This window comes from Microtus ochrogaster, chromosome 19 (assembly GCF_000317375.1).
Source record: "Microtus ochrogaster isolate Prairie Vole_2 chromosome 19, MicOch1.0, whole genome shotgun sequence".
NCBI lineage: Eukaryota > Metazoa > Chordata > Mammalia > Rodentia > Cricetidae > Microtus > Microtus ochrogaster.
In genome coordinates this window covers 60,951,672-60,971,720 of record NC_022021.1, presented here as the reverse complement: position 1 = coordinate 60,971,720, position 20,049 = coordinate 60,951,672, and the positions used below count along the sequence as shown (strand labels likewise).

Here is a 20,049-nt window from a genome sequence, read left to right as displayed (position 1 = left end):
CAGGCCCCCCCAAAGCCAGCACGTGCAGTAGGATCACTTTTGTACAGGCTTTTTTTCCTGTATATCATCTCTGGGACAAGTGAACAAGTTCTAATACACTGAGCTTCAGGGTAATCTTTTGTCAAAAGATTATGTTATTTCTGTCAGTTGTTCTCTTTCAACACACGGAGAATCAGTGACGACAGTGGCCAGTGAGGCACACGATAAAAATTGTCTTTCTCTCCGATCCTTCCGAGGAAGCCACCACAGGGAGCTAATAAGGACCTAGCGTTTAGAGATAAAAGGTTTCCTCTTTGCTCAGAACCCTTCAGGGAATCGCCCCAGGGACAACATCTGGCCCTTCCTTCCAGCTTCCACCTCATAGTCCCACCCGCAGTCTAGGGGGAAGCTACTCTCTTCTCCGAAATCAATTGTTCTTTCATTCCCCAAAATTGATTCAATTGATTTGTTTTTAACTCAGGAGAAAAGATTCCCAACCCCCGAACTCTTCACAAACGGTAATCAAATATTAGCTGCTTGAGTTTTCAACATCCAGTCAACGAATCTGCCTTTCAAAGGCATGGATGATGTAAGAAGTGGAAGATGAGGTTTAGGCACAGAAAAACGTTCCAGGATATGATGCACGGCTCTCCAGGGCCAAGGATGTGATGCACGGCTCCCCAGGGCCAAGGCGCACATTTTATAAACAAGATGGCTTGGTTATAAAGTGATAAAACCTGACTGAAACATTTTCTTATTTTATTTGGTGTATAAGATATAAAAAACTTCACTAAACATCTAATTGTTTCTCTCATTCTCTGTTGTTATTTTTATAACTTTCCATTTGCTAATTATTCTCAAATTCTTTATTACCCCTTCTGCTGTGAAAATGTAAGCATTTTGATTTCATGGTTGAGAATAGTTTCAAATGGTCACTCAGGAAAATATCTAAATAACGAATGACATTAAGCCTACGGCCAGTCCCTTTTGTCAGTGTAGAAAGCCAGAGCTTGCTCACTGATTCCAGACATCTGAGTATCAGAGATGATCTCCGGTTTTTTTCGCTTCCCCCTGAGGACCAGTTGGCATTGTAAGTACTGTGGATGCAGGCCACAAACAGTATCAGCTATCATCAGAATTAACAGTATTGGTGCTGAGGATGTAGTTCAACCATAGATTGCTTGTCTCCCTTGTGGAAACACTTTATACTCAGTGCGACACACGCAAACACACACACACACACACACACACACACACACACAGCACTAGGAGAAGTTTTACTGGAAAGACAAAAACAGCACACCACTTTAAGTGAACTCTGTGTTGTGTACATGTCTGACGACATAGTTAGTTTTTCCTTGTCTTAAACAGTTTTGCCTACTGGGAGTCCTATTTGTCTCTCTCATCTCAGCATCAAAGGAGATTTCAACATCCTATTCATCTTCATGGAGAACCATATATTCATGTGCTTTCCATTTCACCAGTGTGTTATTATCAAACTGCTCTTGAACTCTATAAAAGTGAAAAACAAGAAAATGTCATTTAACCACAATTATTTGTTACTTTTCCTACTTCGTGTTTATTTTAAAAGGTATTATTTGAGACCAAACTAGAAAACAAGACACTTGTATTACTTTTCCTCATTTGAGCAATAACACAGACAGACTTCAGGAATCTCATAGGATCTACTCATGCTGCACGTAGTCACATGAATAAAAACCCTGTCTCAATTACTGTGTCAACTACTCTTCACTCTTAGTCATTGTCTGGACTGTCCCCCTGTCTCAGTCATTGTCTGGACTGTTCCTTAGATTTTTTTCTTTTCCCTACTCTTTGACCGTGAACAATACAGAAATGTGTTTTGACAGGAAACAGGTCCCCAAGAGGCTTAAATATTGGTAATTTAAGTTCCATGTTTTAAAACTTCAAATATTTCCTGTTAAAATTTCCTGTTTTGAGAAGCCATGAGTTGGCTTTCAGTCTTTTATTTCTGTCAATGAAGAATATTAGATAGTCATACCCTGCTCTTAGTTTGTAATGGTTGAGAAATGTGCTCAAACATAAATGAGACATCAATAAGTATATTTATATTGTCAAATAAAAGACATGATGTTGCACATAAATACAGTACATATTTTACTTTGATACATCTGCTTTAAGGAGATTTCAGTTCTGACTTTCAGGTAAATGTTACCAGAATTCAAACACTTATGTTCAACATATTTGAGATGTATTTTTAAAATTAGGTGTATTATTTAACTTCTTGTTTTTTCTAATAGAAAACATTTTACAAGCTACCAATCTCTTGGATAAAAGATGCCAATAGGTTTCTGTTATTGTTTTCATCTGTGATATTAGTTGGGCGGTTTAAGCCTATATAGGAATCCCAGACACTGCAGCTCTGAGTATTTTCTCGTGTATTGTACTTTTCTGCTTTATTCTTGCTCTTTAAATCTGTCCTGTGGGTATTTTTTCTACTTTGTTAAATCTACTTATCTTCCTCCTGTACAGTTACCCCTAAATGTCTTATAATATTCACTTCACATCTAGCAACTTCAACCACACACCCCCCAAAATTCTCAGCTGGTATGTTTGTTTTGCATATATTTTGAATTTTATCAATTTTAAATAAAATGGGAGTTAATATGTTGATCCAATAGTTAATCTAGAACATGCTAGGTAACAGTCAAAGAGGAGCAAGGATGATTTATTGTCCCAGGATGTCACAAGATCTGTAGAATAAGTTAAGTAAATCAGTGGAGGACTCAGAGGAACCCACATAATTCAGAATTTGAATGAGTCTAAGAGAAACATGCAGGTTATCAAAATGAAAAAAGAAAAAACTAGCCTTACCATGTTCAGCAGGAAACGCAGGAGTGTGGCTCTTTTGGAGCTTGTAGATTGTCTCCTGCAACCAGATTCAGTGAGATATCCAGCTCTAAGAAAGGCATCCTGACAGCTTTTTCTTAAACGAGACAGGGTCTTTGTTCAATGCTCTGCAAGCATGAGCTTGGTTTTCCTTCTCTGTCTGACATCTCTCCGCTGCCTTCTTCACGTATTCTTTTCCTTCATCACACAGCTGGCCTGCAAGACAGTCCCGGTGGTCTCTGTTCCGAGGCTAAACACTTAGAGAGTTCGGCCCTGACTTTTCATCACAATATCCAGGAATTTAGGTTTTGTTTTCTGAAATAATTTGTGAAGTTCCAGCCCAGACCATTTTACCAAAAGTCTGGGTATCGTAGAGTGAGCTTAAAAACAGAAGTCAAACAGAGCCTAAGTGGTATGCAGTTTTCCTTAAACACATGATTCCCCAAAGGGGGCTCCTTCTCAGATGTTCATATGTCATTTATTATAAGTGCATTTAATATGGGAAGGAGTTAGGATGGACTGGATTGTTGGGGTCTTGAGAGTGAAGAGAAGCGAGTGGGCTTGATGTCCCGCAGCGTGGAAATGTGACATTTCTTCAGTGATGGTCACTGAAGCTCCCCCAGGAAAGGGGCAAGCTCATCACAGGAAGCCTCCATGAGCCTGCTGATTGGAACAGATATGACTCAAATTCTTACATTAATAGTGTGCATCAGGGTGATTAAGTTGTTGCTCTCAACCACCATTTATCCTGTGAAACAATAATTCTGTCATAGGACAAAAGAAGAACTATGTAAATAGTAACTTGAGTTCTCAATTTTTAAGGTATTTATCTATATACCTTAACCAAAATATCATTTTGTAGCCTACCATCTTAGACTTCATTTTTTGCATCATTATTTACAGATATATAAGTTGTTCTCAATTTGTGATAGTATAATAAAGGATACATGAATATTTAAAAGCAAGAACTAGTAACCTTAAAGTGTCACTTGTAATAAAATAAAAATTAAACATGCTTCATTACAATACTAACGTTTTTATTATAAAAGAAAAAAGTCTTTAAATATATGTAGGCTAATCAAAGATGGAAATCTACAATATTATAAACAGATTTAAAAGATAATATAGTATTTGGACCTTTTTCCTATTCCCACATTGCTATATATTTTAAAATAACAAGTTAGGACATATCTTTGTATTGGGAATCTTTAGGTTAAGATTTACATATTTTCATAAACATAGACATTTTCACACCAGTACTAACCAGGTAAAATTGTACATACCTTAAAGAAGAAACATGATCAGTATGACTTCATGAAAATTTAAAACTTCTCATAGAAAAATGAAAGAAGTGTAAAACACTTCATGCCGGAATATATATGCAGAACTTTCACAGGTCTCTAAGAAAAAATGCAGGCATGCACATGTGTACGTATACATGTATAATATATATATGCATGTATGTATGTATATATGTATGTGAAAATATATAAAACACTTCCATAACTCCCTTGTTGGTTGCTCTGCCAGAAGATGGCCATGTCAGTAGCTGCAATTGTATCTCAGTTATATAGAAAGTTAACATGTCTTTTGAATGGTCAGATGATTTTAAAGCTATAGCTGTTACACAGAGACACAGGAGTGCAGAAAAAGGAAGACTGTTTTCCTGCCTCACCCATGGTTCTAAGAATCAGTGTATATGGGTGGGGGGATGTTCGGTGGTTGACATCAGGTACTACTTTTGTAAAGGACTCAAGTCTGTTCCTCAACACTCGTATTAGACAGCTCACAACTGCCAGGAACTCTAGCTCTAGGATGACTTCATCCCTCAACCTCCAAGGGAATCTGTACTCAGGTGCACACACATACACACCCACTGACACACGCACATGCACACACACACATAATGAAAAATAACATAAATATTCACACGAGTCAATATGAGCAAAACCATGTACTCAGAAAGCCTCTCTTCCATAAAGATTCCCATGACTACATAACATTATACCGGCATGAGATATCCTGAATGCTCTTGTTTACTGAATATATGCTTGAAATACTTTAACATATAAGAGTTAAAATATGTTCTTGCCATTTTTGCTGTGCCTTAGATCCTTGGCCACTATAACCGAGGGAATTTAAGCACTGAGAAATTCGTGGAGGAAATAAAATCTATCGCAAGCGAGCCCACTGAAAAGCACTTCTTCAATGTCTCAGATGAGTTGGCCCTGGTCACCATTGTCAAAGCTCTGGGGGAAAGGATATTTGCCTTGGAAGGTATGACTGTCTCTCCTGATCTGGAATGTCCCTTCTAAAATTCAATCTTAACGTTACGGGTTTGGGGTATTTTTCTCAACACATTACTAACCTATTTTCACCGTGTGCAGTAGCCATCAGTGATCAAGTCTCTGTCATATGAATCTGTCGTGGAACTACTTTACAGACAACCGTGATGGCTAGACACAGTATTTGTTAGACTGTGCAGATGCCTGGGAGAGCTGATGGCCACAGGGGTCAGCAGAGGCATATGCAAGAACCCAAACGGCCCAGCATCTGCACGTTTTATTCCTTTTCCGTGACACAAGTTTAGAACAGACACCCATCGACTCAACTTTTGTCTTCCATCTGTCTTTTCTGCTAGGAGAATGTTCTGATCCAATCATTTCTTTGTTCATTTCCACTGTAATTTGTTAAAGATCTCCATGGAGTTTTGCCTCAAGTCCTTTGGTAGCGAAACTTCATTTGCTATGGTTGTCTATCCATGCCACCTCTTTGAGGATTTTTCTTTGACTTTTTCAGCGGTGACTGTCTAGTGAAGCTGTTGAACAATGCTAGTCCCTTCAGTGGGAGGTGTCCGGTAACAAACTGCTTTGGAGCTAATGTCCTTTGACTGGTAAAGTCTTCTTTAGATTTTTCAAGGTCTGGAAACTCAGACTCAGAACTCAGGCTCCACAGAAACCACAGAGAATTCTTTTGCCCTTCTGGGGCATCCCCATTCCACTGACTGTCTTTAAGGGGGCACTATGAAAGTGTCGCTTGTATAATTGTCAAAAACTCTACCCTGTGATCCCTCACAGAACCTGTTAATAACAAACAGAGAGAATCTGAGGATGAGGCATGACTTTAAAAAGGGTAGACAATTTCAAGTGACTATCCAGTAAACAAGAAAAATGTGCACGCGTGTGTGTGTGGTGTGTGTGTGTGTGTGTGTGTGTGTGTGTGTGTGTGTGTGTGTGTATGTATGCTGAGGGCTGAGGACTAAGCGCAGGCCCTTACATATGCTGGACAACTGCTCTACAACTTTCCTTATAGCTCCAGCTCAAGAAAATGATGTAAAGCAACTGTTTGCAATATTTCCTGAGTAGCACCTGGTAGCAAAAGTTTTGCTTCGCAACTCAGGACACACATATTCATGCACATAAAAAACAAAGCCAATCTCAGTAGGACTCATGATTGTGCTATTATTTACAGGGCACTCTGCTGCCCTCACCTCTGCCTGCTCTCATAATGTCCTCTTTCAATGACGGTGTCACCTTATTGCTTTCAATCTGAGTCACAGTCAGTTGCTCAGGAGCTTGTTTTACTCCGAGGATGACAGGGACTGGCGTCCCAAGCAGAAGGATTTCTCTGGCTCCCTTTATCTCCAATGCCTTTAGAGACAGAACCCTTGAGCCTTTACCAGTCTATACTCCCAGCCATTTCTGAATGGCTCAGCTGTTCTGTGTTCTAAGTCCAAGTCACCATTACACGGCTTCGGTCTTTCAATAGCCATTGAGACAAGATGTCATTTATCAATAGGGGAGGCCATGCCTGCCTAGATTTAATACGGATGGTCTTCTAAATTACTGTGCACTTTTCTCTTTTAATAACACAGACCAAGAAAGAATCAGAAAGGGCTTAAAGGACTAGGTTTTTTGCTTATTTTTTGTTTGTTTGTTTGTTTGTTTGTTTTTGAGACAATAATTTAACTACAACACTCCTCTCTCCATTCCTCCATCAAAAGCCCCTCATAACCCCCTTCACTCTCCTTCAAATTTATGGCCTTTTATTTATTAATGTTATTACATGTTTATATGTATATGTGTACACATATGGATTTTTAATATAACCTGTATAATACTACTTGTAAGAGTTGTTTTTTTAAGTTACTATTACACTAGTCAGTTAAACATAGGAAGTGCCATTTCTAAATATTCTCTAGATCAGGAGGCAAATATAACCTAGAGTTGGCTGAATGTGACCTACATTGTAAGGTATGTGGTTCATTTTGCCTGAAATGGCATTTTAAGATTCGTTATAACCTAACCAAATCACAGTTGAAGTTCCTTACTAGAATGTCCAAACGCTTCCAGAAATCTCTATATTTAAATATGAAATCATTTTATAAAACTCTCCAAAGATTAGAATATCTTTCTACATCTTACGCAGGCTAAAGTCATGTGAGCTGTCTCTTTTGTTTCTGGGTCTGGTTTCTGTTTTTGTGTTCAAGGCGAAGTTTCACTGGCCCTGCTGCCCCTCTTGCTTCAGCTTCCTTGGTGCTGACGTCACACAGCAGGGCTTCCAGTGTATTCCCTCCCAGCATTTTCATAACGAGATCACAAAAGGCTTTCTCCCCTGTTGTTTAGAAAATCTCCATTTCCTGTCAATACGTATTCTAGATGGCAAATAGCAACAATTATGGAAGTCTGGTTTGCCAAGAGCAAGCCACCTAGTGAGTCAAGCATGCGCAGGAGTTGACTAACTAGATCAGGGAAAGGTATGAATCTCCCTTTCTTATCAGCTTCAGGGAAAATGCTCACATTCCTAACCGGAAGCAGGCAAGGGTCAGAGCAGTTGGTTTACTCCCCATGAGCCAGCCAGGGACAGGCTGAAAGTGGGAAATTTGGCCAGTGGGATTATGGCCAGGTTATTCCCATGATGCTAATGCAGCATGCAGAAGGCCAGGCAGTATCTTCCTCTTTTCTCAGCCGAAAACACAACAGCAGAGGCTGGGGGATTCTGGTGTCTACTAACACGTCCTTGCTGTCAGTCTGGCCAAGTAAGCATGGAAGTAGCGTAAATCGCTATGTATCAAAAACACACTTTAATTTAAGGTAAAATGCATCTTGGTCATTTAAAGGGCAATCTGCATGAGGGATTTAAATCATTCATTCAGGTTCTTGATTGGTTGTCACATTTAATCTAGCCCTATAAAAATTCAATCACAGATGCATTTTTATAGCTTTATTCCAGTAAATAAATAAGCATGTTTGAGTTCACAAATTTAATGATTCTCTTGAATCCATTGACAGTCTGGCTGACTTGACCAAAATTTTATGTTATTTTTAGCTTATTTTTAAGGCCAAGTAAACCAGTAACTCCCTGGAAGTGGGTAGATCAACATCCCCACAGGTCCCCCAGGAAACTGTGGCTTCTGGCCTGTAAATATTTTGAGAAGAACACAACTCCATACAATGCTCTAATCTGTCTGGACTTTAGCAATGAGCTTTAAAGGTGGTGTTTTTTTTGTTTGTTTGTTTGTTTGTTTTGTTTTGTTTTGTTTTGTTTTTTTGGTTTTTAGAGACAGGGTTTCTCTGTGGTTTTGGAGCCTGTCCTGGAACTAGCTCTTGTAGACCAGGCTGGACTCGATAGAAAGTTTCTTTAAAAAACTAGAGACTTGGGTGGGACACAGATGGGAGCTACATGAAGGAGTCACCTCCTAACATGAATGGTACCCACATCCTTCAGCTCTCTCAGACAGTATCTCCTAGAGAGGATGCATGGCCTCAAAGGGAGATGGGACTAATGAGTCGGGAATCTTTTTATATAGTTGGGTGAAGTATTTTTCAGCCTCGTAGAGTATCAAATTAGCTCTGATAGGGCTCCTAGATCCAGCAGACAAGACAGTTGACTCCTACTGCAGTAATTCAACTTTCCAATGCACCAAGGAAACACAGGCAACTACAGTGTAGAAAAGATAGTCAGGCTGACTTGGTTAAAATTATATGTTATTTTTAACTTATTTTTAAGACCATTTAAACTCACTGAAAGCAAGCAGATCAACATCCCCTCAGCAAGGGTGGGAAGCCAATGTGTAAGAATGGGAGAGGAGATCCTTCCACTAACCTCTGTCTTCTACTGAGCCCTGCCCAGGAGTTTTGATTGAGAAGTACTTGGCTGATAGTCCCCTAAACCTTCCATAGTTCGGCTTGGCAGGTCCCCAGATTCCAGCAGTTCTGTGTTCAGCAGATCAATTGCAGCCTAAATGACATTGCTAGTCACTTATTGCGTGTTATCTTTCCTACGTTATAGCTACAGCTGACCAGTCAGCAGCTTCATTCGAGATGGAAATGTCTCAGACTGGCTTCAGCGCTCATTATTCACAGGTATGTGGATCATGCCCAGGGAAGGAACACCTTTCCTGCACACTTGGCTCCCTCCAGGCCATGCCCAGCCATCGACAGAGTAAGATTGCTCTGAAGTTTATGGTGAGGCCAGCTCTGCAGACTGCAAATGGGAAAATGGCATCTCTGAGCTTCTTATTAGGAGAATACTTCCCACAGCTCCTATATTTTATCAATTAATACTTATGAACTATTAATTGTTATGAACCATACAGTCTGAGCTGTGCTGAATGTAACTGTGCATCTAATGAAATGAAATACATAAGACATCGGTGTAAAATGGAGAATCTTTTTCTCAGTGTTAAGGTGTTCATTAGTCATTGGTCATGCTAACATTCCTTAGAAGACTAAGATGTGATTTTGTGTGTGTGCACATGTGTGTGTCCAGAATAACAGAAAGAAAGGCAAAAAGAGAAGATATCACGGTCATTATATAGGGCTATCAACATTTCAATGTGGAAGTTACATAGTGGCCCTCAGCTTCCTTTTTGGTTAATGTTGGGATTTTCATTTGTTTGTTTGATTTCTTGTTTGCTTGCTTTTTTTTTTCTTCAAGACAAGGTTTCTCTGTGTAGCTCTGGCTGTCCTGGGACTCCCTCTATAGACCCGCCTGCTTCTGTCTCCAGGATGCTAGGATAAAAGATGTGGCCCACCACCACAGGGATTAAAATAGGGATTGTAATGTTGGATTCTTGTAAAGAAAATTATTTTGAGGACTATATGAATGAATTTAAATAAAGCGCTTCAAACCATTCCTATCACACTGTTAATGCAACATAAGGGTTTGCTAATGCCATTTTACTGTTTTCTGAACTCACACGTTAGGACTGGGTCATGCTTGGAGCAGTGGGAGCCTATGACTGGAACGGAACGGTAGTCATGCAGAAGGCTAACCAGATTGTCATCCCTCAGAACACCACCTTTCAAACTGAGCCCACCAAAATGAACGAACCTCTTGCTTCTTATTTAGGTAAGGCTTGGATACAACTGCTAGAAGCTTCTTCAAAAGACTGTTCTCTCTAGCATTGTTTTCTCCTGTGTCTGTAGTTATAAACCATGTAATAAGATTGCTTTAAAGATGTTTTGAAAGACCTAGGGAAGCTTTCAGACTTCTGAGGAGCCTTGACTTCTCAAGGTGACAGAAGCTGGGTCATCAGCTCAGTGCCTGCTGAGGTGTGTCCAGTGTAAGGAGCAGTGTTAGCCGATGTGGGCTGTCTAAGTGAGTGCCTTCTGCGTCCAATATTTCCTTTAAAACCAAAAGACCTTTGGATCTGCTGACAGAAAATGAGGCTAGAAAAACCTTGACATGGCCTACATAATATTTATCCTCAATTTCTTTCTACAAGTTCTCATTGTGAAAGAGAATTTTCAATTGCTTTACCATACAGCTTCTTCTTTGAGTCTATTCTATTCTGTTTCTATAGCTTCTTCTATTCACATTCAGTAAAACGTAGCACTTAAGCTCAGAAATTTGTTGGAGTCTGAACACTTGCCACAATAAGAAGATGGGGTGCGTGTATGACGCCACTATCTGTACCAGGCTCAGCACCAGCTGGGGGGGGGAGGGAAAAGTGAGGGTCCTCTCATCATTGTGAGGGCACAGGAAACAGGTAGGAGGCCTAATCTAAAATGGGAAGGACCCTCCTGATACTGTTCCCCTGTCCTCCCTTAACACACTGGTCCTTAGGTCTTCTTTTGCCCTGCCATTGTTCTCAGTGTTAGGGGACAGTGATAAAGGAAACACCTTGGTCTTGCACTATCCCCTTTTTACCATCACTGTGTTCTTTCAAGGAGCTTTCTACCCTCAAAGCAAGTCCTAGTTTCTTTCTGTTTTATGAGGAAAGCGCCAAGTCTTTCTAGGTGCCTCCACATCTCTTCTTACTCAGAGCACGTGTTACAGCTGCAGAGGTGGCAGGACTTGGGAGTTGGGGTCTCTGTTGACACAGCAGAAGAGGTATCACAAAGCCTAAGACCCAACAAGGGGCATAAACGAAGCTCCCAGCTTCTTCCTCACAAAATTCATCACCTCTCCTCCTCTTCCCAGAAAACAAACAGAATCAAACAACTCAAAGTCCAAAGTGACAAAAATGATTTAGAGTAAAGACAGATGTGGAAATGCTTCACCTTCCTCCAAATCCCCAAGTGACTGGAAGCTGGAGCAGGAAGTACTGTGTGTGTGAAACAGATGAGAATGTGTGGTCCATGCTGCCAGGCTTGAGCTCCCGCTTCATGCTGAGCTTTAGTAGTGAGAGACACGCTTAATATGGTTTCTAAATTGATTATCAGAGGACAAAGCGATTGTGCTCCAGTTATCTGGAGCAGCTCCGACGTGCCAGTCAGGTCCCCTGAAGCTCACACTAGTATTCATTTCCCTGTACCAAAATACCTGACTCTGGGCTGAATGGGAAAGCACCCACAAATACAGAGTGCCTATGTTGTACCAGAAATATTAGGCAAATTAAAAATGGCAAAATGGATAAGGCAGAGCGATACAGGTATTGTTTTGGATGAGAAACAGTCAAGAAACAAGCAGTCCCTCTCGGTGTGCTATGGGCTAAGACGGAGAACTGATAGACAGTGGTGGGGGCCTAGCTCACACAGCTTGCGAAGTTCTTCATAAGCGAAGATTCTGGGCCTTGTATGTGTGAAAGATCTTGGAATCAAGAGCCAATTTAACCTGATGCTTCTTTCTCTCCTAGATAGAACAGTTACAGAACATTTATCATCATGTGTTGGATGGATTTGTAAATGTAAATTATCATAATTCCTATGATCATGTGTTTGCAGAAACACAGGAAGGATCATTCTACATTGCCAGAAGTTCACTTTAGGACCCTACACAAAACAAAACAAAAAACTAACAAAATCAAACCAATGTCTTAGCCTTAGTGCCTGGACCTATTAATGTGTGATTTTATGAGGCAAAAAGAACTTCCACCTGTAACTATATGAAGGAGCCTGAGATACATCATTCTTAGATCTATTGTGTCTTAGGGTTTCTATTGCTGTGGCAAAACACCATGACCAAAAGAGAGTTGGGGAGGAAAGAATTTATTCATCTTACACATCCACATTGTTGTTCACCACCAAAGGAAGTCAGGACAGGAACTTAAAGAGCGCAGGATCCTGGTGACAGGAGCTGACGCAGAGGCCATGGAGGGGAGCTGTTTATTGACTCACTTCCTCTGACTCCCTCAACCTGCTTTCTAATAGAACCCAGTACCACCAGCCCCAGGGTGGCAACACCCATCATGTGCTGGGCCCTCCCCCATGGATCACTAATTGAGAAAATGCCTTACAGCTGGATCTCATGGAGACATTTCCTCAATTGAGGCTCCTTCCTCTTTGATGAGTCTAGCTTGTGTCAAGTTGACACACACAACCAGCCAGTACACACTGCCATAGTCTAATACAACCAAACGATGAAATAGAAAACTCTTTCTTAGATGTGTTTAGAGGGAGATAGATTTGTAGGAGATGATCGGAGAGATACAGTGTTGTGTTGGCAATAAAGGAGGAGGTGGGAACACATGTCAGCTCTAGGTCACAAAGGACAAAGAAGTGTGTTTTCTCTACAGTCTTCAGAAAGGAGCATAGCCCCACCTGCCTCTCACTATAGTCCAGAGAGAGAAAGAGCTTTGTAGGACTTCTAGCTTACAGAATTGCAAAATAAGGCATTTGGAATGATGTTGTAAGCTAATAAGTTTATACTAATCTGTTATAGCATCAGTAGAAAACTAACACATGTTTGTGGAATATTATAATTTCTAGCACTGATCCTCTTCCTATTAAGTATTCTAACAGTTGAAGACCGAATGCAGAGCACAGATGTGCTCGGCGTGGTCATCTCTACTCTTCCCATACTCACTTATTCTAATTCTTAATTGCACAGTGCAGTATTTTGGAATTCCAGGTTAGGATTCTGTGATCTAATTCTTTCAATCAAAGTCCTAAATCCGTTCTTACCCTACACTTTGAGTTAGTGTTGATTAATGCATCCTTAAATGATTTAAAATTTAAAGATTGCATTGCACATAAGAAAACATTAAAATAGCCTTACTTCTTTATCCACCCCTCTAATCATTCACAACTTAATGAAACTGGAAAAATTACTAGCTGACAACATACATATATGTAAATAGATGCACATATTTATGGGTCCTCTATGCTGAGGAAAGGAAGGAATTTACATATGCTATCTGTAGTATACTAATGTCTTTTTTGTTCATTTTATCACTTTAGTCAAACATTAAGGTATAAGACATTTACCTACAGGTGTCTACTAGGTGTAAAATATCTTTCATATGCTTCCACTAACCCATCCTCAAATGATTTTTTTTCAAATCTGAAATAAGGGTTTCAAATATTTCATTGTGGATATTGTAAAATTACTAAGAAACTCAGTTCACTGCTCGGAAATCTGGGCGAAAGACAGCTAGAGAGGCCATATGAAATCTTGGGAAGGGAGCAAGCTGAGAGGCCCACCCCACTTTGAAATATATGTGTTTATCAATGCAAAGGAGGCAATGTGAAAAGAAGCATACGTGTGGCTTCCAGGACAGAGTCACCCACCCATCTTCTTATCACCCCCCCTAACCTGTCTCAATGTGTACTTAGCCTGTTGAGTCTGGTTTGGTGGTGAGAATGTGGGTAAATCTGTCCTCTCTGTCACCCTCATCCACACTTTCCCTAATACATCCATACTGTGTTCTCATCACGCCTGACAAACTCGAAAGGAGCAAGGCGTAAGGTAAAGGCACAATATGAAGATAAGTCATACATTTCCTATTCCAGCACCACAGCTCTTGCTTCTGTCAAGGAGGTACAAAGCGAGACAAAATTCATCCTTCATAAAAGAAGTTGAAGGTACGAAAACAGATGGAAAAATTCACAAAGGATAATATACCTAACAGATATTGTTCCTTTAGCATTTTTATAAACATATTACTTGTACAAAAGTAGAATTATTTAACTTATAGTAAAATAGGTACTACTTAAATTAAAAATATGATCTCTCTCACAGCTGGAAGTGGCTCTCTGTGGCTCACTTCTGAACTACCCTTGTCTTCTCCAGTAACAAACCTCTTCCTGCTATTAAAACATTGCTTCCTTCTGCAGAGATCAACCCTATGTGTAGTGCAAGTTACTCACTGATTTAGCTCCATTCCATACAGATACAAAATACAAAACTCTTATCCTTCAGAAATAATAATAATCTGACTTAAAGCCACAATGCAAACTCTTTTTTTAGCTGGCCAAGAGTGATCTCTTCATTATGCATTTGAGCCAGAACTCCCCTCAAAAAGCATGCATATCAAGATACGCAAGACATCGTATTCATTATTAATAATAACATCTTGGAAACTCCCCAGACCATCCAGGCTATGAATATCTGAAAAGCCACCACATATCTGAACAGTGACTTTACTGTTGTACTGTGGGTCCTTCAATCTCCGCAGTGACGGACTTATAAGTGGGCCCAAGGCCTCAAAAGGGTAAATGCCCAACAAGCGTGAAAAAATTTTGCTGCACCTGTATAAAAATATATAAGGTAATGGCAAACTTGGGAGTTGTCCATGCGATCCCTGGTAACCGAGCTAAATCAACAGAGGCAGCTGTGATGTGGGCTTGAGAGCACAGAGCCCGTGATCAGACTGACCCACGCCTGAGCTCACTCTGCCATAACAGGACGATGCTGACTGAACTGGAACGAGGTGTGCTTAAACCTTAAGTGGAGGTGGCCTGGGAGAGAAAGGATAATAGGAAGAAAGTTGCATGGCTCATGAGAAAAGTCACCATAAAACAATACATGCAGATGAAAGTAGAAGCAGATACAAAAAAAATCACATTTTACAGAGCATGGAGAAAGTGAGATGAGTAGATATGTGGGGGAAAAGCCCTCAGTTTTAATTAAAAAAGAGTTAAAAATTACAGCATTGAACTGTTGTTAGATAACTTACAGTCACACAAATATCCACATCTATAAAATCATAGTACTCACATATAATACCTGGGAAGCTGTAATGAAATGGAACTGCTCGCATACAGCAGTTCATAGACTAACCCTAGTCTGGATGTCATGGAAGCAACTCACCTCAAATTGTAAGAATGAGGGAAATTAATCCAGAAATCCATTATTTTAAACTTATTGTAAAAAATATTCAAAAAAGGAAAAAAGTTATAGTGCAAAAATTTTTACAACACACAAAAAAAAATAACAACAATAAAAAAAATACCCAAATTCCATTATCCCGTCAGCAAATGGCCAGGAAGTAAAGGCTATACCTCTATAATACAATACAAACAACCTTCATCCATTTCAATTTGCAGTGTAGAAATTTGGTTAGCAATGCAGGAGCAGATTATACTTTCTGTCATCCTGAGTATATTAAACTATGAGTGTTGATAGTGCAGCTTCTAAAGCAGTGCTTCTCAGCCTTCCTGATGATGCAACTCTTTAATACGGTTCCTCGTGTGGTGACCCCAAACCATAAAACTATTTCATTGCCACTGCACAATTGTAATTTTGATACTGTTAGGAATCATAGCTATGTTTTCTAGAGATCTTAGGCAGTTCCTGTAAAAGAGTAATGCCACCCCAAAGAGATTACACCCCACAGTTTGAGAACCACTGATCTAAATAAAATATAATTGATTTGCTCCAACATGGTGGCCAGAAAATTTTAAGGTGGGCGTGAGTGTGCACGACACTTGCATGGAGAAACCTTCTCCCCTTTTCCATCATCTCTTTTGTAGTATCACTTGCATCTGTAAACAATGAAAGATTTGGTTTGGGGAAAACCAGCATTTCGGAGCCATCAGCAGTGAGAGAAACAGGGAGCACAGTAAAGGCTTCTCACCAGCACAAAATGCAAGAAAATACACAAATGATTAGACTAACTAACCATCTAAAGTAAGTCATGCTGTATTACCTAGGACTCTGAGGTACACTCTGGGATCTCTCTTTGGTCAGGTTACACAGTGAACTCTGCCACGCTCCCTGGAGACGTGCTCTACATCGCTGGACAGCCTCGGTACAATCACACGGGCCAGGTCGTCATCTACAAGATGGAGGATGGGAACGTCAAAATTCTCCAGACACTCAGGGGAGAGCAGGTAAACTGGAAATAGATTGTTCTGTGTCGTTTGTGTGTCCTCTGTGACTTTTGACCTAGAATTTTAAAATCCCAAATATTCAAAACCCATTGTGTAGAAGGCTTTCTATTTGATTCTTTGGAGGGGTGTGAAGTAGTCATAACTTAGATGTCATAAGCACAACAGCTGGAATGAGGAAGAGGTAGCTATGTATATATATATTAGGTGTCGCCTGCAGTTTTATTCAAACTATGTGAGAAATACTAAGGTCTAAAAACATTAAGAATTATGAGAGGGCAGTTGCATGGAGCATTCACAAGAAGAAAAGTGGCCTTACGTTATGATTGGTACTGGAAACCCATAAGGGATAAACTTTGTGCTGGCTCTAAAAGGAAAGATGGGAAACAGGTGAGAAGATCGGGGGAAAGACTTAAAACTGTGTCAACATTTAAGTGTCCAATTCAGCGCATCAGGTCATACTGTAGGGAATGGGAAATTGTATGCAACATGTAAAATTGGAAAATTCTTTAAAATATCCTTAAATATTAAAAGTTGTTTAGGAAACTGCAGATACAGTAGGCAAATGTTAATAATTTTAGTGCATTAGACTGAAAAATATGCGTGACTGTGCTACTCAGTGTTTAGTTTTGAACAATAATTTGAGTAACTTTTGTCTTTTTTCTTCTCATGGTTGTGTGGGTTTTCCAAGCATTCCAAAGTGAGTGTTCATTAACTTCATTCTGCCACATGCAAGGATGTTCTGCTCACTCCTTGGTAGGCAGATCTGAAATCGACCTTCCTCCTTATGCCGTCATAACCTGCAGCCAGGTATCAGGAGTCACACTGAAGAGATCTAGATGTGACCCTAGTGTTAAAGTCCTGAGCCCCAGAAGAACAGTGTCCTTTATGGTAGCATAGCCATAGCTCAAAGAGGCTCTGTTTGGGCCACCATAGTCTGAGAAGCCACATTATATACAAAGAGCTTTCTTTCAATTCCACCCAGCCTCAATGCAGCATCCTATTCAAGGATATTTTCACCCACATCAGCATGGCTCAGCAGTGCAGGAAGGCTGTCCTCAGTAGACTCCTGGGGCATCCCAGAATACGGCAGAGGTAGTTCCTCATGTTCAGGTGAAAGGATTCTACTAATTTAGCCATATATCCATTCAGAAAGTCATCAACAATAAAACAGCTGTCACTGTAGCTCAAGATGACATTCGAACCACCTGAAATGGTTTATCAACATTATCAAATGGAAAGGGAAGAGGGACAGTGGTGTAAGTCGGCGATAAGTCAAGCCGAAGAATTAGAAAATGCTATTTGTTGTTGTTGTTGTTGACAACTGAAGTCTTACCATTCTGAAGCTGTCTGCAAGTATAAGGGAATATAAAAATATGAAACAAACATTCTTATGGTAAGTAAACGGGGATGTCATGGATGCTATTTAAATAATAATAATAATTTCTGTTCTAAGCCTGAGATTCTTTCAAAAAGCTTGTTCCATGATTACAAGGTAAACCATTCTTGAGTTGGGGTAATTAGAGAACATTAATTATTATACTTAGACATGTTTCCTGTGACAACACAAAGTCTAATGCCCAAAGCTTCTGGGAATAAGACTGAAAGACTGAGGAATTTGGGAAACCGTGGACCTCAGAAGTTCATGAACTCACTCTGAGCTGCCGAGGACCAGTGACTCTAGAAACGAATTCCCAACAGTGTGAGGACTTGGGGAATTTTTTTTTTTTTTTTGCTTTTTAAAATGTATGATTAGTTCAAATTATAAACTTTTCAAATGTCTGTACAGTTGTACCTTAAAGGATCACCGAAAGAGCTTTATAAAATGCATCATCTCATTCATATCCAGCCTGGCAAAGGAGACGGTCAGTGCACAGCGAACACACTGGGGAAGCATCTCCATCTAGCCTTAGAGGATCCAAAAACAAATACAGGCCTGACCTTTAGTGCAGGACAAAATTTAGGAGATGAAAGGAGAGAAAGAAACTTGCAAGGATGAAAACCAAGTGTTGTTTATAGTGAGCATGGTAGCTTCTGTGATTTCATCCCTGCTTCTTCTACCTTGTGTCCTAGATCGGCTCCTACTTTGGTAGCGTCTTGACAACGATTGACATTGACAAAGATTCTTATACTGACCTGCTGCTCGTCGGGGCTCCCATGTACATGGGGACAGAGAAAGAGGAACAGGGCAAAGTGTATGTCTACGCTGTGAACCAGGTAACAGCATTCGAGATTGGTGAATCCAGAAAGACCCTTCCCTTCAGTTCCCACTAATGCAACTGGACTAACTTTCACTTGCTTGAGGGGAGAAAAAGATCTAAGTTTGCAAGTCCCAGTCAACTTCACAGTTTCAAAAGGAACATTTAGAATCCTAGAAAACTACTTTCAGACCTTAATTATGTTTTGCTTTAAAATATGAAATACGCTTTTTGTTTGCTTTTGCTGTTACTACCCAGTTTTGTTTTGTCCTTTTGTAAAAACTGGAATATACAGGAAAAATATGGCAAATGCAAATGTCACTCACCTAGTACACAATCCTGCTCATAAACCTATTCAAGAGCCTGCATAGGTTGAAGGCTTACACATTTACCATGGTGATAGACAATGGTACCAAGCCCTTCCTGGGAGACAGTCTGGGTTTTGGAACACTTTGCCAGGCAAAGGGAGATTCTGATTTCAATCCTAATTTTAGACGTCATTTGTTTGGAGAAGTAATTTTTGCCTTCATGGCTTGTTTTGTTTTTTAATTCTTATTTTATCTCATACTAATTATTTTAAATCACAAATTGCATACCTTTCTTCCTATCTCTTTCTTGGCTTTCTCCCACATGTTTGTTAAAAGAACTTATGTGCTCGCTCTCTCTCTCCCTCTCTCCCTCCCTCTTTTTCCAATAAAAGGGTGTTCTTTGTTAGCATTGTATATGTTTCCTTCTACTCCAAGCAACTTTTGAAGGTTTGCATTTTGAGCAGAGTAAATTTTGTCCTTGTCTTCAGCAGAGAATGAACAGTCTTAGCCAAGAAGCACATTGTTGGGAAAGCAGGAGATTTTCATTTTTACTTCTTTAATAGGTCGAGAACATGCTACTAATTATACCCTTGGCTTCATTAAGAAGAGTCCGTTGGAATTCTGAGTATGCCTGCTCTCGGGGGCTCCTTTGGCATTCCTACCTTTTCCTATATTTTACAGGCTTGCCGTTGGTATTCCAATGGTTACTTTGTCAGGTTGGTTCAGCATGCTCTTAAAAATAGGCCTACACCTCTGTAGCAGTGTTGGGAACGCTGAAGCATTCTGTTTGTCTTCCCTCCAGACAAGGTTTGAATATCAAATGAGCCTGGAACCAATTAAGCAGACGTGCTGTTCATCTCTGAAGGATAATTCATGCACAAAAGAAAACAAGAACGAGCCCTGCGGGGCCCGGTTTGGAACAGCAATTGCTGCTGTAAAAGACCTCAATGTGGATGGGTTTAATGACGTGGTGATCGGAGCTCCACTGGAGGACGACCACGCAGGAGCTGTGTACATCTATCACGGCAGTGACAAGACCATAAGGAAGGACTATGCACAAGTAAGACCCGAGGTCCCCCTGGGCTCTCATCCTTCCCGGCCAGGGGTCTCATCCGTCTTTTCCACAGCTCATACCGTACTTTGCTTCTTTATTCTGACTCTTTGGGGAAGCTAGGTGCGATTTTCTCCTGTGTTCTCTCT

At 40.2% G+C, this 20,049-nt stretch overlaps 1 protein-coding gene across 1 annotated transcript in view; it reads left to right on the top strand.

Annotated features, from left to right (window-relative positions):
- Window positions 1-20,049, top strand: part of Itga1 (integrin subunit alpha 1) — a 153,911-nt gene that overhangs the window by 97,796 nt on the left and 36,066 nt on the right. The window contains exons 9-14 of the mRNA XM_005356825.3: window positions 4,959-5,124; window positions 9,139-9,212; window positions 10,056-10,200; window positions 16,204-16,346; window positions 18,417-18,560; window positions 19,652-19,909. Of these exons, the coding sequence (XP_005356882.1) occupies window positions 4,959-5,124; window positions 9,139-9,212; window positions 10,056-10,200; window positions 16,204-16,346; window positions 18,417-18,560; window positions 19,652-19,909 (930 nt within the window). The remainder of the gene's footprint in view (window positions 1-4,958; window positions 5,125-9,138; window positions 9,213-10,055; window positions 10,201-16,203; window positions 16,347-18,416; window positions 18,561-19,651; window positions 19,910-20,049) is intronic.